The following is a 22500-nucleotide window of genomic DNA, read 5'->3' on the forward strand; positions in this document are numbered from 1 at the left end:
TAGCACAAGCTCCAAGTCAACAGCATGGTTGTGTTGTGGGTGGTGAAAAATAAAAGGTTGGACGCGCTGTTTTGGGTGCTTACGACGCACTTTGTAGTTCATGTTCTTTTGCTCAAACATCGTCTTTATGGAACCCAAAACATTTCCAAACGACAGATGTCGAATTTCTTTTCGGGACAAGCGCGACAGGAACAATTTCAACTAACGTTACTTCGTCTGCAGCCGTGTCAGCCGCTTCAGGATTTGAATCGCCAGCTACGAACGCGTCTTCTGTTTACATTCTTCTACAGCGCATGAGTCACGTGACTACATGCGCTGTAGCCGTCTTAAAGAGGCATGAACATCGCCGCAGACAGAAATGACTTCTTTTTCTTTTCCTTTTTTTTTTTAGACACCGAATTTACTGACATGGGCAAAATAATGTTGGTCATTCTAATACATTTCGGTGACGGTAAATTTTCGGTTTATCGCCCAGCCCTAGTAGGCCGTCTAACTTAATAATTAGAATAGGCAATCTCCAATATACAATCGTAAACTAGCCGGGGCTATCGGCTATAGCAACTATGAAAAATAACTATCGACGAGGGAAAACAGAAAGCGCTGGTGGGGATTCACACCAGGACGCAAAAGGCAATACGGAGGAACGAAAAGCGCTTGCAAAAGGCAAGAGAAAGAAACAACGCAAATAGCTTACCGCACAAGGGTAAGAGGAATCCAATCAGGTAAGTGATAAACAGAAAGCGCACCGAGCAATAGCTGGCGGAGACGAAAACAAAAAAACGCAGTAACAAGATACACATTAACAATAGAGCGAACTAGAACGTGGAACATGAACATGAGCGATGTGGGATAACGATCCGACGCTGGGGAGTCAGTGTAAGTGTCTTAAATAGTGCGTGCAATCAGTGTGTGAATAGGAGTCCGGTGTGGAGCTGGTGGGCGTGTCTCGCAGCTGCTGATGGCCCGGCCCGAGACGATCGCTGGAGGCACGCACACACAGCTGTCAAAACAAAAGATACATGGCATGACAGACACGGATCGTGACAAAATTATGCACAATAGTATGAACGTGTTGAGCAGAAAAAGAAAAAAAAAGGAAGCAGAAAGTCCTGTTACAAACATTAATTTTTCAGTACGAGTCGTGACAAAGGAGGATCACGTGACGTAAAAAAAAAAAAAAAAAAAAAAAAGCAAGTGTGGAAGCAGTTCTACATCGTGCGTTTTACTTATTATACATTTTATACAATTGGACATTAATATCAGAGTCAATAAGCAAGGGTGAATTGAAAACAAACGACAAAACTTTAAAAGGGCACATTACTATTGGACGCTACATTTGAAGAAAAAAAAATAGGACGTCAATGAAATACTAGAAGTAGCTCACAATAGAGTCCGTTCGGGCGGTGACATGCAACATGTGGTTAGTCTGCAAGTGACTATCAGATACAAAGGACGCCCAGGTGCTGACTTTGAGTATACAAAAGTGTTCCTGAAATTGGCTGAACATAGAGTGCTAATAAATCACATTCAGTGTTACTGAGGCCTCATTTTGACTAAAAAAGGACGCATTGTCAGTGATAAGCAAAAAGAAAAAAAAGAACGTTGCCAAAGCCCCAAAACCAATGACAAAGAAGTAAATGATGTCTTTTATAGGTGTGAGCAATTATTGTCGGGCATGGATTGCAAATTACTCGGAAATCACACGACATCATATATGACAAGCCAATGACATTTGAGGAAGAGAAAAAAAATTGGTTGAACACTTGAGGCTGACAAAGCTTTTGAACTTGTTAAGCGTGAACTCATTGATTAAGCTGTATTAGCACTAAGAAAATTACTATAAGCCATTTCAGCAAACAGTGACTGCAAAAAATGGTTTCATGAGCCCTGTGTTGCTGCAGAAGCACAGGGCAAAGTGAAACCACTTGCATATTAGTCAAAACAATTGGATCCCGTGGCGAGCGCCACGTCAGAGTGCAATCAAAAAATTACATTCTTGTCCACCACACGACATTCACATTGCACGGCGACCTAATTGTGACAGGGACACATCACACAGAAAAGGTGCGGTGCGCTCAGCCCAGCGTAATTTTTTTCCGCACCAGTAGAAGGCATGCCACACAACTGTGGAAGCCGCGTCCAAATTACCACCAAACCGCGACCTGACCTCATGGACACTTTTCTCTCGACTGGAGAGACATTTTTTTACGGCCGCAACAGGGTGGGATTATTTCTTTTTTTTTTTAGAATTGCAAATTGAAATTTTGTTTCAAGGGATACTAAAATCTGTATGTTCAGGATAAAGCAGCAGAATGTTCTGCACTGATTCAGGCTTGTAAGACACAAAACCAGGTGCACATTCCAGACTGATAAGAAGTAAAAACATCTGAGAACCAAGGTCACAAACTGAAGTCACACTGACTTTTATGCAATGGGAATACTAGCAGTGTGATACAAAACAGATAACTTGTAAGAGAGAAATTGTTAGAAAAAGCAGGAAGAGCGTGGGCAGGTGTGAGAAAGTCAAAGTTTGAGGTTTCCCATCCTGTATGAGCTGTATGGTTACAATGTGGACTGACAGTCAAGATATATGTTCATGTGTTCTGTCGACATTGGGCAAACAGGGGCTTTAAAACCACAACAGGAAAAAAAAGTCGTGCATAAAGCACGTCAAAGGGGCAAACATTGCTGAGGAATGGATCAGCAAATTGGCAGATGGCAAATCCTGGCTGCCAAAATCATTATTTGAAGGGGAAGCATGATATGAAATTATTCCCACATACAGACATAATTTTATTTTGTAGACAAATGTTATTTGTTTGCAAAACAAAGTATTAGAGATGCAATATTGCTTGGTTGTAATTAATATGTCTTCAAAATGGGTTAAGTTGTTTCCAACTACATATGCTGATGTTAAGACAGTTGTGAAAATATTGTGTTATCGAATGATCCCAACATTTGGTATTTCAAGAGTGATTTAAAGTGAAAATGACGCATTCTGTGAATGATGTAACAAAGTGGGACAGTTACTGCAAATTGACTCAAAGCGTCACTGTGCATAGTCTGCAGGACTTGTGGAACACACTAATGGAACTGTTAAGGCCAGACTTAAGACAATGAGAGAAACAAAAAGACAATGGCCAGACTGTGTCTCAATCACAGCAATGAGGATAGTGCCAGCCGAAGGAAGGACCCTATCCCCTTTTAAGATCCTATATGGCCGCCCTTATAGACTCCTAGATTCATCAGAACCACCAGCGACTGGCACATCGGTCCCAGTCCACATGAAAAACATGTTTGACCGAAAAAGATGCATAGACAATGACTGGCCAGTGTGTTCTGATCCACAGAGAAACCACGTCCGTGCGGGAGACCATCTCTTCCTCAAGGTGTTGAAACGACCTCGTTGGGACAGTGAATGCTGAGACGGCCCTCGCCAGGTGATTGCAGTGGCCCCGACGGCAGCAAAAGTCGAGGGGCGTGGCGGCTGGATCACCAGTCGCAGTGCAAGCTTCTCCGGTTTCCTGCTGAAAGGCTTAGCAACGCAAGTCCCTCGGAAAGGATCTCCACCAGAGTCACAGTCTCAGACCACACGTACATTAGAACCACACAACCAGCCACAGACACGAATGCTTGAAGCCTCAGAACAATAAGATTATATATTCCATTGACTTTAATGACGTACAAAACAGAGAAATTTCAGCCCTAAGAATAATGGCTTTACAAACTAGAATGGCTGTAGATTTAGCCCTTGCACCGCAAGGTGGTGTATGTGCCCTGATTGGAGAACATTACTGCACTTACATTCCTAATGAAAACGAGACAATTATTGATGCTATGGCCACTATGAAGAATTTGAGAGACATAATGGCCCAAGACAAAATTGCCGCACCTGGATGGTAGTTTTCCGGCAGCTGGACGCAGGTCCTATTGAAAATGCTGCTGCCATTTTTCGGGATAATTGTAGTTTTCATTTTGTTATGTGCAGTCTGTTCATGCTGCATTGTTCCCATGACAAAGATGATGGTTAATCGTATATTTGTTTCCCAAATGTATCATTACAACTTGATTGATGTTGAAAATGGCGAATTCGAACTGGACACTGAAACCTAAAAAATACATGGACTTTGCTGCGCCTGCCCCAACACGTGCACATACACACCACACATGAAGATCCGGGAGGTAAGGACGGCTGTCCCCTCCTACAACGAGGCAAGGGGCCTCCACCAAGTCACCCCAGAGACAAGCTCTGCGTGGAGACAGTTTTGTTATTTTTCATTAGGTATATTGAAATGTCTATTAATATGTTTTATCCCCAGGTGGTCATCAGACCATGAGGTTTTCGTTCCACGCGGAAGGGAGGAGGGGAATTTTTCCTTAATGAACAGAGGGTTTTCGCCCCTCCTTGATGATCACACTGTTGTATGATTTCATTATGATGACCTGTGTTAAAGCCGTAAGGTCATGATTTATCTGATGTTTAGAAATCCACAACAGGGGGGAAATGTAAGATAAACTGAAGATCATAATAACCTCAAGTAACCTTATATAATCAGTGTGTGTATTTCGAATCATGTTTTTATACACTAATTGCATTAATGATTGCACACACACCTATGTTTTTACAGAGAAACACACAATTAGTAAGGCGTAGGCCGTCTAACTTTCGTTATGAGTTAAGTTTCTGTTGTCTAATCTAACTTTGGTGGTGTTTAAGCCTTTATGAGTTAGTTTCTGTTTTGTTATGAGTCTGCTTCAAGCTCTAATAAAAGCAGAGGCGGTGGGGCGGGAAGCCAGGGAGTCCTACGGAGCTGAGTTGCGAGCAGGTCAGCTGCTTGCTCTTTCTCTGTCCCTCCCTCCCTGCCGTGGCCGGTAAAATGAACAACCTTGCCTGATTCTTTCTGGCCTCGGTCACCTTTAGTAGCTCTCCCACAAAGTGTCAGGGCATTTAAACCTGACAATCATAGTATATTACGAATAAAAATAATGAGATATGGCATAAGAGGTGTAGCATATGAATGGATGAAAAGTTATTTAGAAAATGGATATCAGTATGCAGTTTAAAAACACAAAATCCAATCAACTACAGATTACTCATGGAGTTCCTCAAGGGGTCTGTGCTAGGCCCCAAATTATTCGTATTTTATATAAATGATATTTGTTGTGTCTCAAAAACACTAAAAAGTGTCTTATTTGCAGACAACGCAACAGCTTCTGACTATTGTGGAAAATTGATGAAATTAAAAATATGGTTTGACAAATTATCACTCAATTTAAACAAAGCAAATTTAATTGTTTCTGGCACTAGACCAATCAAACACCAAGTCAAAATCAAGGTAAATTCAACTGAAATAGAAAGAGTGTATCAGAATAAATTCCTTGGAGTAGTAATTGATGCCAAATTATCCTGGAAGTCACATATAGATAATGTAAAAAATAAAATGTAAAAAATTATAGGGATCTTATATAAAACCAAGGATATACTAAATAAGTTTTTATACACATTATATTGTTCACTATTACCATACCTGACTTATTGTGTGGAAATATGGGGAAATGCCTATAAAACCAACACTCTAACTCTGCAAAAAAAATCAATCAGAATTATTAATCGATCAAAATTGAATGAACCTAGAAATCTATTATTTATCAAATTAAACATTATGAAATTTTGTGATCTTGTTGAATTTAAAATAGCGCAAATAATGTATAGAGTACATAAGATGATCCGCCACAATACTCTGTTCGCAATGAGAGATAGTTGCTACAACTTAAGGGGCACAAGTTCGTATAAAAAATCCAAACCAAGAACAAACATTAAGCAAAGGTGTGTTTCTGTAAAAGGTGTGGAATGATTTTGAAACTGACCTGAAAAGGTGTGAATCACTTGTGTTCAAAAACATGTTCAAAAGTAAAGTACAAAAAAAATACATAAATCAAAAATCAGGAAATTGCCTAAATCGTGACATTTGAGTTATGTATCACACTGAGTCTAATGTAAATATTATTATATATTATTAGATTTTATATGGACGACCTATTGTATTAATTTAAATTAAGTAAATTACAAAATAACCGTCTCACAGGAATTTTGCTATGATCGCAAAATTCCTAACGAACTAGCGAGGCCGCCCGTCTCACTGTGGATTGTCATTGGGACCGGGAGGCGACGCAGACGACGGAGAGAGAGGAAGCAGAAGCGGGCTGCAGGTCCGGTGTCCTACTAAAGTTACAACAGCAGCCCCACAAGCAACCGTTGCCAAGTCTCTACCTCACCAACGCCAGATCCGTAGTCCATAAAATCGATGATTACGACAGTTTATTAGGTTGTGAACGCGAGTGTTCTGTGTGTATGTGAGGTCAGGCGTGTATGTGGATGTGTCTTGTTTTTATGTTGGGTGGGTGGAACGGGTATTAGTTTTTTGTTGTAATTTGGATGTTTTTATTGTACAGCACTTTGAGCTGCATTTTATGTATGAAAAGCGTTTCAGGAGGGGGGGGGGGGGCATGTATATTGGGCATGGGGTATTGTTGACATCAACTCGAAACAGATTCCTTCGAAGAAGCAGGGCCTGGGGACTGTGAGGTGCGCTCTCCTTTTTCTGGGGATGAAGTCAACAAGGTAGTTAAAAAGCTCCTCGGTGGCAAAGTCCAGTGGCCGAGATTCGCCCAGAGTTCTGTGGGTCTATGCTAGAGAGACTGTGCTGGCCTGGGAATGCCTTGGGATCCCCCGGGAAAAACTGGAAGAAGTGGTTGGGGAGAGGAAAGTTTGGGATTCCCTGCGTAAGCTGGTGCTCCCACAACCCGACCCTGGGTAAGTGGTAAAGAATGGATGGATGCATGGATGGATGAACGGATGGATGGATGGATGGATAATTTCTCCAAAAACAATCCATGCACCGGACACTGCTTGGGCCCTAATAATAAGAATAATTTGTACAAAAACAATAGGGACATTGCAGCAGTCGTTGCTTGGGCCGGTATAATAATTTCAAATTGGGATCTTGCAGGGGTCACTGCTCAGGCCCTAATAATAAGGGAGAAGAATAATTTCTTCAGTAATGGATGGATTGACTATAGGGACAGCGCATCAGCAACTGCTCAGGCCCTAGTAATCTGTGCTAGTGTCAAAAGTGTTGCCATTATAAGCCCTTGAATACAAGCATTTCAGTAATATTCTAGATTGTCATATTAGTATTACATATACATATATATTATGTATTACATAAAAATCATCTTGCACAAATTATATCCAATACTCTAGAGAGAGTCATCAGGTACATTTATGCTTTGGGCTAGTTACAGTGAAATCAAATTCTTACTCTGGGAGGCAGGAGGTTGAAGTTGATAGCCCGTCAGCTGACACCAACCCACAGGATAAAGATCAGGTGACTCACAGTCAACCCACTGGTCATACTCATCTTCCCAACCGTCAAAGTGAATCCTTAAGAGCCGATGTACAATTCTTGTCACTGTAGCAACACACACCAGACGTGGCTCCATCAGGTCAACAGCCTCCAGCTTCATGCCTCGTTGGAAACCATGATTGGGAACTTCCTATCAAGGCAGCATGAATAAAAACAATAAATTACCTACAACATGCATACTCATATTAGACTTTAGATCAGGGGTGGGCAAACTTTTTGAAATGTAGGCCACAATGGGTTCCAAATTTTGGCAATGGGGACGGACCAGGAGCAGATGGATGGAGTGTTTTGGTAACCTCACCTCATCAGAGAAAAAAAATACACAATTTTAAATGAAAGTGAACAAAAGTATTACAATATATATATATGTCCTTGAAAAACCATAGTATTTGGAAAATAAAATATTAAAAAAGGTTTATTCATTTACATTTTTTTCAAGTTCGGTGGGCTGGATTAAAACATTTAACGGGCCGCATGTGGCCCCCGGGCCATAGTTTGTCCATGCCTGCTTTAAATGACTTTCCATTTTGCAACGAAACATGGGAAATTGAAATTCACCATTGTAGGTATTTCCACATACAATTTTAAGCTGTGTCTATATCGTGCATACAAAATGCTAAACTATGATAATGTTTCAATAAAACATTAGCCCTTTAATGATGATTGATAATCTGTATAACGCAGTGCTTCTCAATTATTTTCTGTCACGCCCCCCCTACTAAGAAGAAAACAATTCGCGCCCCCCCACCACCAATTTCTTTTACATTTTGTACGAATGTACTTGTTCATTGTATATTGATGTTAGAGTATGTGTATAAAATGTCCCTTAACAAAGCTAAATTGATAAGAAATATAATTTCGAGAACTATTATTGAGAGGATCTCGAAACTCAGTACTCTCGTGCAAATATTGATATGACAAATATTTACTATACTGTAAGGAATTGGGTTGTCGGTTGTCTGTTTTCGTGTTGACATGTGTGTTTCTCTGAGTTGTGTTGTGTCCCATTTCTGTGAATGCATCGCACAACTCACTGGACGGGAGGTGTGTGCGAGCGAGCGAGAGAGAGAGAGAGATCTGTTGAAAATGACGAGTTGGCCGGTGTTTGATCGGTTACCGCCAACAGAGCCGTTTTCTTTAAGAATAAAAAGTCGAGAACTGAATGGAATTCTGACGTGGTCTTCTAAAGACGCTACAATCCGTTTGACGTCGAACCTCTTCGTTTGGTGATGTCATCCATGACCGCGTTCCGGTCTGAGAGCGTCTGCCAAATCGCTAACGTAGCCGTCGTCTTATTTCATGTTTCTATACGTAATGGTTGGAATACAACATTTATGTTCATAGCTGCTGGCTCTCCGCCCAAACGCGGTTCGAGTCAGACTTCTGTTAAAAGTCGAGCGTACATCGAAGCACTTATTACTCTGTAATTCATTTTAGCGATTAGCACGCTTAGCACCGCCTCGTTCGCCAACTCGTTTAGAACGCTTCTTGTTCGCGGGGTCGTTTATTTGTCATCGCGCGCTCGTTGCTGCTGCTGTGCACGGACTTCGATATAGTACAAATAAATCTCATACTGCTGCGCGCAAGATAGCTTGCCGGCTAGCATTCAAGCAGCGCGAAAAAAATTACTTCCGGGACAATGAGCGACAGGGCAACGCTTTTTTGTGCTACGGCGGAAAGAAAGCATGTTTCCCAGGGCAACACACGCCCCCCTCAGCATCGCACCGCGCCCCCCCACTATTTGAGAACCACTGGTGCAACGTAAGGTGTGTCTTGTGTGCCCTCTTAAAGCAAGAGAAGAAAAATAAAGGGGTTGCACAAGTGTGCAACCGCATAACTGGAAAAATGGCTGTGTATTAACCTGAACAATCACATTCAAGCTCTTGTTAAATGGTCGTCAGTACACAATTTTAACCATTGAAAGCAATTTTTCAGAATCTTTACTGAGCCAAAGTACATATGTAAAAAGAAAAACAAATGTCATGCCAAACCACCAAATAAAGTGCCATGAAAAAGCATTTACCTTCCTCACTGTATTGTTGGCAAGTTAACCCAGTAAACATAAAATGAAGTTTTTAAATGGCAATTTTATTTATTAAGGGAAGAAATATGCACAGCTACCTGGTCCTGTGTGGAAAGAGTACTTCTATACTTCTACTTTCTGTACTTGAATAGTAGATAGTTGCCTTTTACTGTCATACTTGTGTAGCTCATACTGCAGGAGACAAATTACTTGTTTCACATACTTAGCCAATAAAGATTATTCTGATCTATCGATCTACAATATCTTACCACTATAGCGCCTACCAGAGCGGTCGCCTCAGTATTGTGCTCTACTATTGCCTTTGTCATTTTCCTTGTTTTTTTTATGACTACGAGAGGAGATGCTTAGCATTAGAGAGTCTACTCTGTGACTTTTATCCACCAATCTACCATCTACACAAACCAACAAAGTTTTTCAGAGATAACTGGTGGAGTGACTGCATTATACGGAGCATGGAGACACCGCTGGGGGAGGAGAGACAAATTAGCCGGTGTGTCAGTCAAACTCCGACAGCATGGTTTTCGAAAACCGCTCCATCGATTTATCTATGTTTTCTGCCAAGCAAGATGGATGAACTCCTTCTCTCCACAAGGAACAAACAAATCTTTGCACGTTCTGCCACTCGATGCTTCACCGAAAGAGGCGCAACAAACGCATCCCGGATGCCGCGCTACACCGATATTTAATTACTGCGGTGTCTTTGAAACTTCAAATGAGCCTGGATGAATTCACCGACACTGTAACATGATACATCAAGCTTCTGTGGTGATGTGTGCCCCAACAAAGACCTCCAGCTCGTTCGGCAATAACAAGCCAAGGTTCATCGCCTAACTCTGTCAACTTAGAAAAGTGAAAGGGGCCTTTAGAAGTAGAGACCGTACACTGTACAAACAGGCCCAAAAACAGCTGACAAAGTAAATTAACATGAAAAAGACAAGTTATGTAGAAAGGCTGGAAAAACACTTCTCTGCTGGCAACACCTAGTCAGGAGAGAATCGCCGGTTACAAACTACAGGCGACCATCCCCCCTAGCAGTGAACAATAAGAGACTGAACATGTTCGACTGCAGATTTGAAAAGGAGAACACCGCCCGCCCAACTCTACCACCAGCAGCAAATATCACATTCACACCCCAGATTCCTCTCCCAGCCCTGGAGATACAATACAATACAACTTTATTTATATAATGCATTTCACAACAGCTTGAGCTGTAACAAAGCACTTTCTATATAGTGTAATGTAAATTTGCAGGAAATTTGAACACAAAAACACATATACAGTAGATACCAGAAAAGTGACAGTCTCATGTTGAGTCAAAAGCGAAAGAATAAAAATGTGTCTTCAAACTTGTCTTAAAAGTGGACAGAGAGAGGGCTTGCCTAACATTCAATGGGAAGTCATTCCAGAGAGAAGGACCGGCAACAGAAGAGTTCTCAGCACCTCAAGCAGCATTTGGTCCGCATACCTGAGGCAGTAGGCAGGTGCATAGGGTTGGAGGAGCTCGGAGAGGTACACTGGGGCGAGGCCATTTAAAGAATTAAAACCGAACAAAAGTATTTTGTAATGAACTCTGAAGTGCACTGGGAGCCAGTGAAAAGAAGCCAAAATTGGGATTATGTGCACCATCTTCCGAGCTCCACTTAAAAGGCAAGCAGCAGCATTTTGGACCAGTTGGAGGCCCTTGGGGGAGGACTGGCTGACTCCAAAGTAAAGTGCATTACAGTAATCTAGTCTAGATGTAACAAAGGAATGGATTACTGTTTCTAAGTGCTGCTGAGAAAGAAAGGGCTTCACCTTAGCCAGCGACCTAAAATGAAACAAGCTGGAAAGAACAACAGCACTGATTTGCCAATCTAACTTAAAATCACTGCACAATTTAAAACCGAAATTAGAGATGGCTGGCTTTAGGTAAACTGCCAGGGGCCAAGGTCAACAAGGTTGAACGTAGAAGGGACACTGGGACCGAACACCATAACTTCTGTCATCCGACGTGAGAGTGTTCGTGAAGCCGCAGAAAATCAAGAAGGCAGCGGGGCCTAAATACTCACACAAATTTGTTATCTCAACAGACAAGGGAAAGACACAACACAAAGGCTACATACTAATGATTATGTCAAAAATATGCTTTACAAATTATCAGGTATGCCCCATCAAACCATGCAGAACAAAAGATATTGAAACAGTGTCTTTCTTGCGGCATTAACTCCCTTAATAGTTGACACAAACTCTATAGAGGCACTTTGTAAATTCACCACCTGTGCACTGCCTGGTTTGACCACAACAAAGCCTATAACCTCATTGCTGCACATATGGATACTGGAAGGCTTGGAACTGTATAACATAAAAAGGATTTAAAAAAAACATTCATTAAGAACTCAATGAGATTGTGCACTACAACTCTGGAGGCCAACTCAGAGCCAGTTGCAGAGGTGACTAACGAATGTGGAATATTGGAAGGAGATGCTCTGTCCATGCAGCTGTGCTGCATAGGCATGAACCAACTCAAATCATAACCAAGAGTAGTCTCGGGAAATGATCTCCTGCTTTACCCTAACCTTACTTGTGAACAAGACCCCAAGATACTTGAAGTCCTCTACTTATTAAATATTAAACAGATGCCAAGCCAATAAGTATCCCCACACCTGCAATCCCCTCCCCCACCCTTTCTGTCTGTCTGTTTCCCGGCCGGCCTGGAAACACTTCGGATCCCTGCAGAAGACCTGGACGAAGTTGAAGTAGAGAGGAACGTCTAGCACAGCAGTCGGCAACCCGCGGCTCCGGAGCCTCATGCGGCTCTTTCATCCTTATAATGCGGCTCTGATTGGCTTGGGAAAATAAATTACTACTAAAAATTTTTTTTTTGTATTTAATTGAAGTGTGTTTTATTTGTGTTAGTTTTTATATTCTTTTAGTTCTAAATTTGAAGATTATTGTGATCTTGAAATATTAAAGTATTAATTAAATTATTTGACATTATTTTTTCGTCGCTCAAAATAGACGTCACACTGCGGAAGCTGGTATACCCGCTGAAACGGCGTCTATTTTGAGCGACTTTCAACCCCGGCAAAGCCAATGGAGAAATGTAAGAAAAGAAAAATATCTCAAGAAAATAGAACATTCAATGATGCCTGGGCAGATTCATTTGCATTTACCTCGGGCGAGAGTGGCCTACCAGTATGCCTAATTTGTGGAGAAAAACTGGCTAACAATAAACGGTCAAATGTCGCAAGACATTTTAACAATACACACAGAGCCTTTGCTGAAAAATATCCAGAGGGAGAAGAGAGGAAAAAAGCTGTTTCGGAACTGATGCAGAAGGCTGACCGGACGAAAAATCAATCCAAGAAGTGGGTAAAGTCTGCAAATTCAACTACATATGCAAGCTTTGTGGCCGCTCAGGAAATAGGCAGGCATGGGAAACCGTTCACAGATGGAGAATATATGAAAGAATCATTCCTTAAGATTTCACAACACTTATTTGCGGACTTTAAAAACAAAGACGAAATTGTGCAGAAAATCAGAGAGATGCCTCTCTCTGCGAAGACTGTCAAAGACAGAACCATAAAAATGGCAGAAAATATCATAAAACAGCAAATCAAAGACATCAATTCAGCAGCAGCGTACTCAATCGCCTGTGATGAGTCCAAAGACAAAACGGACATTGAACAAATAGCGCTGTTCTTCCGATATGTGAATTCTGCTGGACCACAGGAAGAAATGGTTGAGCTGATACCACTAAAATGCCAGACACGGGGGGAGGACATCTGTGAGGCTGTGCTTGATTGTTTACGAGCCAAAGAAATAAAAACAACCCACCTCGTGTCGGTGGCTACCGATGGGGCATACTCGGTGTATGACTGGAGCGCACAGGGGCTTTGTGGCTTTGCTGCAGAAATCACTGGATAGAAAGCTGCTGACTTTTCATTGCATCCTGCACCAAGAGGCATTGTGCGCGCAAAGTTTTCCTCCAGAATGCACAGAGGTCATGAATGTTGTTATTCAGATTGTCAATAAAATAATGGCAAAAGGTTTAAATCACCGCCAGTTCCGTTCATTACTGGATGAGGTGGAGAGCGCATACTCTGATCTCCTGCTGCATAACAGAGTCCGGTGGCTGTCCAGAGGAGAGGTGCTGAAACGTTTTGCTGCATGTCTGGGAGAGGTGAAAACTTTCATGAGCAGCAAAGGGCTCACCTTTCCTGAGCTGGAACAGCCAGAGTGGCTGGAAAAACTCCACTTCATGGTGGACATGACAGCGAAACTAAACACGCTGAACACAACGCTTCAGGGGAGAGGAGGCACAGCGCTGCACATGCTGGAGGAGGTGTTGGCGTTTGAGCGCAAACTGACAGTTTTAGCCAGAGATTTACAGAGAGGCACACTGTCTCACTTCCCCTCTTTAAGGGAGTTCAAACAAGCTCATGGAGTGATCAATTCAGAGTATTTGCAGTCTGCAATCACCACAATGCAAGCGTCGTTTGGTAAACGATTCCGTGAGTTCAGAGAGGAAAAAACCACATTGTCCTTCCCCGTCACTCCCCTGACCATTGATCCATCCCTGCTAAACGTGACTGCATTTGCAGGTGTAAGTCAACCTGCTCTGGAGCTGGAGCTGGCTGACATAGCTGACAAAGACATTTGGGTGTCCAAATTCAAACGCTTGACAGAGGACCTTGAATATGTTGCCCGTCAGAAGGCCACTCTTGCTCAGAATCACAAATGGAGTGATATTGAGAACCTCCCGAGACCGGACAAACTCATATTTGAAACATGGAATGCCATCCCCGACACCTACACGAACATGAAGAAATATGCCTTTGGAGTCCTGTCGATCTTCGGATCCACATATGTATGTGAGCAGCTATTCTCCACCATGAACTGCATTAAAAACAAACACCGCTTGCGGCTCACAGATGACAGCTTACAGTCCTGCGTAAAGATGAAAGTGACTTCGTACAGCCCCGATTTGCAGAAGCTGTGCGCAGAGGTTCAGGAGCAGAAGTCCCATTAACCAGGTAAAATAAATATTTATGCAGATATTTTGCAAATATTTAATTTTCATTGTTTAGTGACACAGTGCTTTTACCCCCAATTTATTTTATATATTCAGGTCAAGGCTCCGCTGCATACTTTGAAAGCCCAAGGCGATATAAGGATGACGGCTCATGGATTTTTCCCTTTTGTTTGCTCCATGCACAATTTTAATTCAGCTTTTTAATTTATTTGAAAGAGACATTCATTGTTATTATTTTTCAAGAATTCAAAATGTTCAAAATGTGTTCATTAAATGAATAAAATGTAATTTTCTCTGTAGCACGTGGATTTCATAAGAAACATGCTGCGGTAAAGTAGTAGAAGTTTTTTTTTTTCATTTTAGATGTGCGGCTCCCAGTGTTTTCTTTTCCGTGGAAATCGGGTTCAAATGGCTCTTTCGGTGTCAAAGGTTGCCGACCGCTGGTCTAGCACCACAAACTGACCCGAATAAGCGGAAGACGAGAGATGGATGGACAGATAGACTGAGATAAAATTGCCAAAATATAAATTTGTTACCGATACACGGTTTGAATCATTGAATATTTAGATTTTAATAAACACTACCCTACCTTGTTAAAGAGCTGAACAGGAGCAGCTACTGAAGCAGTTTCTCTGAGGTAGTCAAACCATTTAAATGGCATCTTAGTGTAACCTGGAGGAGAGAGTCAGTTGAATCCACTAAAACAATTTGCAAAAGGATGCCATCAATGTTTTATAATTTAATAAAAACAATTTCTTACCCGCTGTTTGCGAACAAATATCAATTTAAATATTTGAATCACTGAAATAAATATGGGTGTACAGTACCTCGAGGGGAGGTCAATTCAATATTGTTGATTTCACAGAAGCCAACAGGGAAGATGGAAGGTGAGGTGCCATGGTAGCAGAACCAGTCTGATCCATCAACCGCTTCAGAACCATCAATTCCAATCATAAGATACCCATCTGCCAACACCTTAACAGCATGTGATGTAAATATTTTACACAGATATCTAAAATAGAGAATACACTTACCTTTCTGACAGAAGCTACACATATCGCTGAGAGATTGAGGGGGTCAATAGCCTCCAACTTCATGCCATCCTTGAACCAATCCACACTTTGGTCCACATCTCTAACCTGTTGACCATCGATTGATATTAGATTTAAACATACTGCCATTCAAACCCACACCCACACACATACACGCAAATAAATGCACGCATACACAGCTACCTCACCAACAGTGGACTATAAACCCGGATTGACCAATAGGGAACCCCTATTTTGGGTCATTTAATTAAACATCGCACCTTTTCTGATGCCGGTCCTTCTCTCTGGAATGACCTTCCTCTGTCCACTAATAAAACTCTTTCGAATCAACAGACTGTCGCAGTTCTGCTGTTCTTCTGGTATCTACTTTATATGTGTTTATGTGATTTCATTTCCTGCTAATTTGCATTACACCATATGTTGTGAAAAAAATATAAATAAAATTGTATTGTATTTTTCAAATACTATTTTTTGCAAAGCTTATAACAGATATTTACTTGAATAATATCTTGGAATTTATACAAAATCAACAAATAGGAAGTATATTTAATTCAAAGACTGTTCTAATAGATTTCTTGGATTCTTGAATACGATCTAAATGGAGACATCTTTACAGACATTTATTTTCGAAACGTTTCTCAAAACTGCCCAAAAGTGCCACACTCCAGCAGTGTAGGTTTGCAAGGCCCAGTGGTAACATAAACACAGTGTTTTGTTCTGAGACGTCCTAAAGACAGCTAATATGGCACAATATTTGCTAAGTATGCATATTATTTTTTAAGTAAGCCGGGAACCAAAGTTTTGTTCCGCATCGACGCAATATTAGGACAGGTCTCAAAATAAGGTAACACTTCCGCTCCTCTTGTGAGACCCGTTGGTGAGTGTTAACTGAGTAAAAGTAAGTATTCCGGTCGTGTTACGTATTAACATATGTGTTCCAAATATGTGTTAATTGTTTCTCGTTTCGGCAACTTTCGGCGCGAGTATTGCCTCGTTTGCGTCCGCGCGGGTGGCGATGAGCTCCGGGTATTAGTCTGTGCCAAAAATAGAACAGTGCCGTTACAGCACCCGGCGGGTGCAATTATTGCCGTGTTGTACTCGTCATCGTAGCGCTATTGTAGCCCTTGTGATGTCATTGTAATGTGACTGTGGATTTATGATCACTTTTGGTCTATATCAGAGGTATTGAATTAAAAGTCACAGAGGTCCACGACTAAAATTTCTTCCAATTAAAAGGTCCGAACCAAAGTCACACTTCCCTTAATGTCTAGCCTATGTTCACATTATTATGTAGTTTAAATATTTAGTCATTTTCAACAGAGCGCACTTATATACTAAATATTTAGCAATGTTCCCATTAAACACCTTTGCCAGTCAAACAAATATAAGGCGTTTATTTCACATTCAAGAAAATGTGGCTCCAGGAACGTAAGGGTGCCACTTCCAGAAAAAACAGTAAAATATCTCCTGCAGAAATATATCAAGTGCTAAGCATTGAGTTAACATCTTTTACCTTTTTTTTCTTAAATCAAAGAGTTATCAGCCTAAAAAAAAAAACGGAAAGCCTAATTATCCAAGTAAAACAGGTCAACATGTTCAGTAAAAATTGCTGTCCTCATGAAAAACTAATTCAATTGACACCACCTTTTCTTTTGAATATTTTTTTTAAACTTCTCTTAATGAGAAAAATGAGTTTGTGACTGCCCTCCCAGTAACTTAAATCTGTGTTGGAACGGAGTCAGGGCCTTTGGGATTTGGTAGATTATTTCACACATCTGGGCTTTGTGTTTTCCTTTAAATAATGTTTGTGCAACCGCATTTAAGCACTCCTTCCTAACTTCCCCATCACTGAATGTTTTTTTATGTTTCCCCAAAATCCATGATGCTTTTAGTGAACATTCATTTGCATGCCACTGGGCTGTAAACGAAAATGTAAAAATCTGTTATACTGCACTCGAAGTTCGATGTTTTTGCATGCGCTCACCTCAAACTTCAGCGGATAACTTTGCACAAAAGGGCGTTGCTTTGTTTCGTCGTGGAGCTTCGCAATGTTGCGACGGTTTCGGAGCATATGATGCACACTGGTTTTGAATCGGCTGCAGCCAGAACGAAACTAAATTTCTCCTTCCATTCATTTAAAAAAACACGCATCGACCTTGCTAACTTTATAGCAAGGCGTACTGTCAGCAGCACTCTCTTCTGGTCTGCTGCGCAATTGGCAGTGGATCGTAAACAAAAGATTTGATTGGTTCAAATCAGTGACGCCTTTTCCGTATTAACTAGAATTGCAGCGTCGTTTGCGAATGTGCCCTGAAAAAAATTAATCATAGATTGGTCATGGGTCCGGCCCGAACCATGTGTTGGTCCGGATCCGGACCGCGGTTGGTGATGCCTGATCTATATTCATTTTAATTCTGACATATTGTTTTCTTCTGTTTCAGACCACACACACATACACACACACACACATTTGCGCAACCACAGGCATACACGCGCACATGCACTCACACATTCATACACGTATCCATACACTTCCATTTATATGTGACTCCCCTTGTTGACATTAAAGCATTCAAGATATTCCAGTGTCCTGATTCTCTGACCGGAATCAACGGTTCATACTGCCCGCTTCAGCCAGTGTAATTTCTAAGCTAATGTGGACAACACTGCATTAGAAATAGTGGTCCTTTGAGCCGGATTGGAGCAAAGCTAAAGCACTATGGACCCTGCATCAACTACGGAAGAGACATTGAGTAGGCCCAGCAGAGAATCCCATCTGCCCCCTCATTTAATGGACTATGAAGTTGGCTATTCAGTCCCCGGCTCACATCCTCCAATCACTTCATCCCGATCCAGCAGCAGACTCAGAAGTACTTTGAGGAGATCCCACCGGTCGGTAACCAACTCCAGTTCTTACTCAGGGAGGCACACAACCTATTCCGTTGGTCACTACCCACAAGATGGACTCTCTCCAATCCAAGCGGCAATTCTGGATGAGAATGCTAAACAACTTCAGCTGGTTAATCTTCAAAGACAGCTGGCCGAAGACGCGGAAGCTGAGCGCGAGCTCCAACAACTGCAAACTCAAGCCAAAGCAGCTCAACAGGCACAAGAGGAAGCCATACAAGCAAAGGAGGCCATTAGCAAACGCCTCGAACAAAGCCGCAGACTACAACAATTAAGAGCGGCTGTGGAAATAGCTAAACTGGTCACGTCAATACGAACAGCACCACATTGCGCACCTATCAGCCGATTCCACCGGATAGTCCTGCACCAGGCAACTTTGCACCTCCTCACGCCAACTCATATCCAACAATGGGAAAAACAACAACAATCCCCCAATCTAGCCCAAACAGCTGCTGCAGCACAACCGTTACCGACGGCAGTGCCAACAATGATCCATGATGGAGCGGCTGCTCCAATACAAAGTGAGCAACTTAATATGACTCACTTCCCGTAATTCCAGCAGACAGGCCAAGAATGGGAGCAGCCTCGAGCTTCTTCCATTCCCATCCAGGCTCCTACATCAGCACCTGCCCCTTATCCTGGTCTACAGCCACAAATCGGAGCAGATATGCTGATCGCTTCTGCCTTTGGCATCCCAAAGCCAACGCAACCAGTATTTGAGAGCGGTCGTGAGAGTGACTTTGCTCTGCTGAAGATGGCATTGGACAGTCTACTCAACAACCACACCCACCTGAGTGAGCAGTATAAGTATCAAGTATTACTAAGTCACTTGAAGCTACCTAGTGCTCTCCAACTCGCCAAGGCGTATATGCACCACACAAGCCCATATACAGCTGCCCTCAACGCACTACAAGATAAATACGGTCAACCGAGGCAGCTCATCCAGTCAACCGAGGCAGCTCATCTAATCAGAGCTTGGTGCCATCCTGAACTCACCCGCACTCAAGATAAGTGATGCCAACAGTTTTGACTCCTCTCCATCCAATCTCTTGTGGGCATGCTGAGAACTCTTGCGGGCTACAATGGCGTTGAACTCATGTGCGGGTCGCACGTCGACTGATTGTTGAGTAAATTGCCTCCCTATTACAGTGACAGCTTCGTGGAGTATTGTCTGAATAGAGGAATCTTACAATCAGGTTCTGACCAAACCTACACACTCCCTGATCTTGCCGCATGGCTCCACGTCAAATCACAAGCCAAACGCATCTCCAGCCATCCCGCAGCCTTGTAACAGCCCGAGCCAAGGCAGCTAAAACCACAAAGAAGTCTAGCTCAACTACTTATAAGGAGCAGTCCACATCTGTTTTAACTGTGAACGACGAGTCTCCTCGTCCCAAGCCTGCAAACAGAAATCAGCTTCCAAGCCACAGCCCTACTGTCCTCACTGTGACAATAAGGACCATTACCTGAACTCCTGTGACAATTTCAAGAAGTTCACCCCCACTCAGATCGGCCAATGAATCAAGGATGGAAACCGCTGCTGGAAATGCGGCCGCAGCCACCTCGCTGAAAACTGCAACCTCAAACGTCCTTGTAAGGTCTGCCAAGAACAACACCTCACAGTCCTCCATGATTCCATCCGTGAAACCTCCAATGCCGTCCTGGTGGTGAACCCAGCTTCCACAAAGGTCTATCTTGACCGACCCAATCGTGCACAGCGAGTGATGCTTAAGGTGGTAAGAGTCCTCATGCATCATGGCAAGCAGGCGATGGAAGTATATGCAATCCTCGACGACGGTTCGGAACGGACGATGGTTTTGTCTCAAGTTGTCTGGTCGCTCAAGCTACCAGAAGTGCTGGAGACCCTTCCCATTCAGACGAAACATCACAATGTATAACAGCTGGAGGGCCTTACTGTCACATTTGAAGTGTCACTTCTTGCCAGTCCTAACAAGAAATACCTCATCTCCAACGCATTCTATGCTGACGGACTATGCTTTGTTGAGCACAGCTAGCCCATCGCTGCTCTACAAAGGGCATATAGGCACTTACGAGGCATCTCACTACAGGCTGTCGACCATGTGCACCCACTCATCCTCATTGGCTCTGATATGTGCCATCTCATCACTCCGGTGCAGCCGACCATCAGTGGTCCCCCAGAGGGTCCTGTTGCAGTCTGTACACGCCTTGGCTGGTGCCTCCAGGGTCCCATGACTCCAGTCCAGAGCTGTCACAATCCAGCTCAGTGTCTGCATATCACTACAACTTCGGTAAATACAGAGTTACTGCATCATGTGCAGCGCCTCTGACAACTGGACACTCTACCCTACTGTGAGAAGGCAGTTACGAGGTCTAAGCTTGACCAACAAGCACTCAATCATCTCCAAACCGCTACAATCCGTGTCGACACAAGAGGAATTTCTACGCTACGTCACTACTGCATCGCTCTCCTCCCATTCCACTTCATGCCCCAAAGGAAGCAGCACTACCAAGTCTTCGCAGCACTGAACGTAGACTTGCCAAAGACCCATCCAAAGCTGCCACCTATTGTGCATAGATCCAGAAGCTGGAAGCTGAAGGCTATGTGGCGAAGATCACAACTGAAGAAGCACGCATGTCGACGGAGTCCTGGTACCTGGTACCATAACGGCAAGGACCGTATTGTTTTTAATTGCTCCTTTCAATACAAAGGGCAAGTCTTAAACGAACAACTGCTCCAAGGCCCCACATTAGGCCCAACTTTGCTGGCAGTGCTCCTGAGGTTTTGCCAGCACAGCGTAGCTATCAGTAGCAATATTCAAAGTATGTTCCACCAGGTACTCTTGCTCGCCTCTGACAAACCCATCATGCATTTCTTGTGGAGAAACATGCAAAGAGAGGAGGAACCTGAGATTTATGAGTGGCAAGTGCTGCCTTTTGGAACTACCTGCAGCCCCTGCTGCGCAACATACGCTCTGCAGCGACATGTGAAAGATTCCCAAGCAAAACAACAAGGACTTGCAGAAGTTGTGACACAAGCATTCTATGTTGACAACTGCCTTTACAGCATGCCTGATCCTGCACATGCCAAGGCTGTTGTGGATGGATTATGCAACAATGCAACATCCTCGCCAAAGGTGGCTTTGAGATAAGACAGTGGGCGAGCAATCTGCCTACAGTCATCGAACACTTGCCCACCGACGCAAGATCTGTCGGTCGCGATCTGTGGTTGTCCCGTGTTAGTCATGACCTGCACGAGCCTACACTGGGTCTACAGTGGAACTGTCTCGACGACACCATGGGTTATCGACACCGCTCACCAGAGCCTCTTCAGCCCACAATGAGAAACCTGTACAAAACTCTGGCAAGCCAACACGATCTGTTGGGCTTCATTGTACCTTTTACAACGAGAGCCAAGGTTCTCATCGAAGATCTCTGGAAGCAGGATCTGAGCTGGGACGACCCCATAGAACATGAACAGTTTAAAGGGCGGTGGCTTACCTGGGTCGACGAGCTTCCCAACCTCCATCAAGTGCAGTTTCCCAGAGCTTACACGCCCCCCAGTGCTGATACCTCCACAGCTACCAGGCAGCTTCACGTCTTCTGCGATGCATAGGAGAGAGCCTACGGCTCAGTTGCTTACCTGCGAACAACTGACGACCAAGGTAATGTCCATATCGCCTTTGTGCTGGCCCGCTCCAGGTTTTCTCCCAAGAAACGCCTTTGCCTATGCCTCGTCTTGAGCTCAGTGCAGCATTAACCGGAGCACAACTCGTCAAGCTGCTTGAGACCGAACTCACCATCCCTATCCACCGAGTGGTTTGCTGGTCTGACTCCACCACTGTACTCCACTGGCTGCAATCTGAGTCTTGCCGCTGTAAAGTGTTTGTTGGAATGCGGGTAGCGGAAATCCAGACGCTGACCTACCCGGCAAACTGGAGGTATGTGGATTCACCTCGCAACCCGGCAGATCACATCACTAGAGGCCTCACATTAAAGGAGTTGTTGGGCCATCAGCAGTGGAGTTTAGGACCTAACTTTCTGTCAGAACCTCCAGACCGGTGGCCAACTAGGCCC

The 22500-nt window shown here is 43.2% G+C and overlaps 1 protein-coding gene across 7 annotated transcripts in view; it reads right to left on the reverse strand.

Moving 5' to 3' along the window:
- mbtd1 (mbt domain containing 1) overlaps positions 1-22500 on the reverse strand; it is a 138244-nt gene that overhangs the window by 60351 nt on the left and 55393 nt on the right. For all 7 annotated transcript variants that reach the window (XR_015839975.1, XM_088283641.1, XM_088283640.1 and 4 more), the window contains exons 11-14: positions 15520-15624; positions 15313-15460; positions 15075-15157; positions 7323-7557 (exon numbers count right to left, since the gene is read on the reverse strand). Coding sequence is in view for 6 of the 7 variants with exons in the window: in XM_088283641.1 (XP_088139767.1) it covers positions 7323-7557; positions 15075-15157; positions 15313-15460; positions 15520-15624 (571 nt within the window). In the remaining variant the exon portion in view is untranslated. The remainder of the gene's footprint in view (positions 1-7322; positions 7558-15074; positions 15158-15312; positions 15461-15519; positions 15625-22500) is intronic.

This window comes from Idiotropiscis lumnitzeri, chromosome 20 (assembly GCF_059441095.1).
Source record: "Idiotropiscis lumnitzeri isolate Australia: NSW breed Sydney's pygmy pipehorse chromosome 20, RoL_Ilum_1.0, whole genome shotgun sequence".
In the NCBI taxonomy this organism is placed as follows: Eukaryota; Metazoa; Chordata; class Actinopteri; order Syngnathiformes; family Syngnathidae; genus Idiotropiscis; species Idiotropiscis lumnitzeri.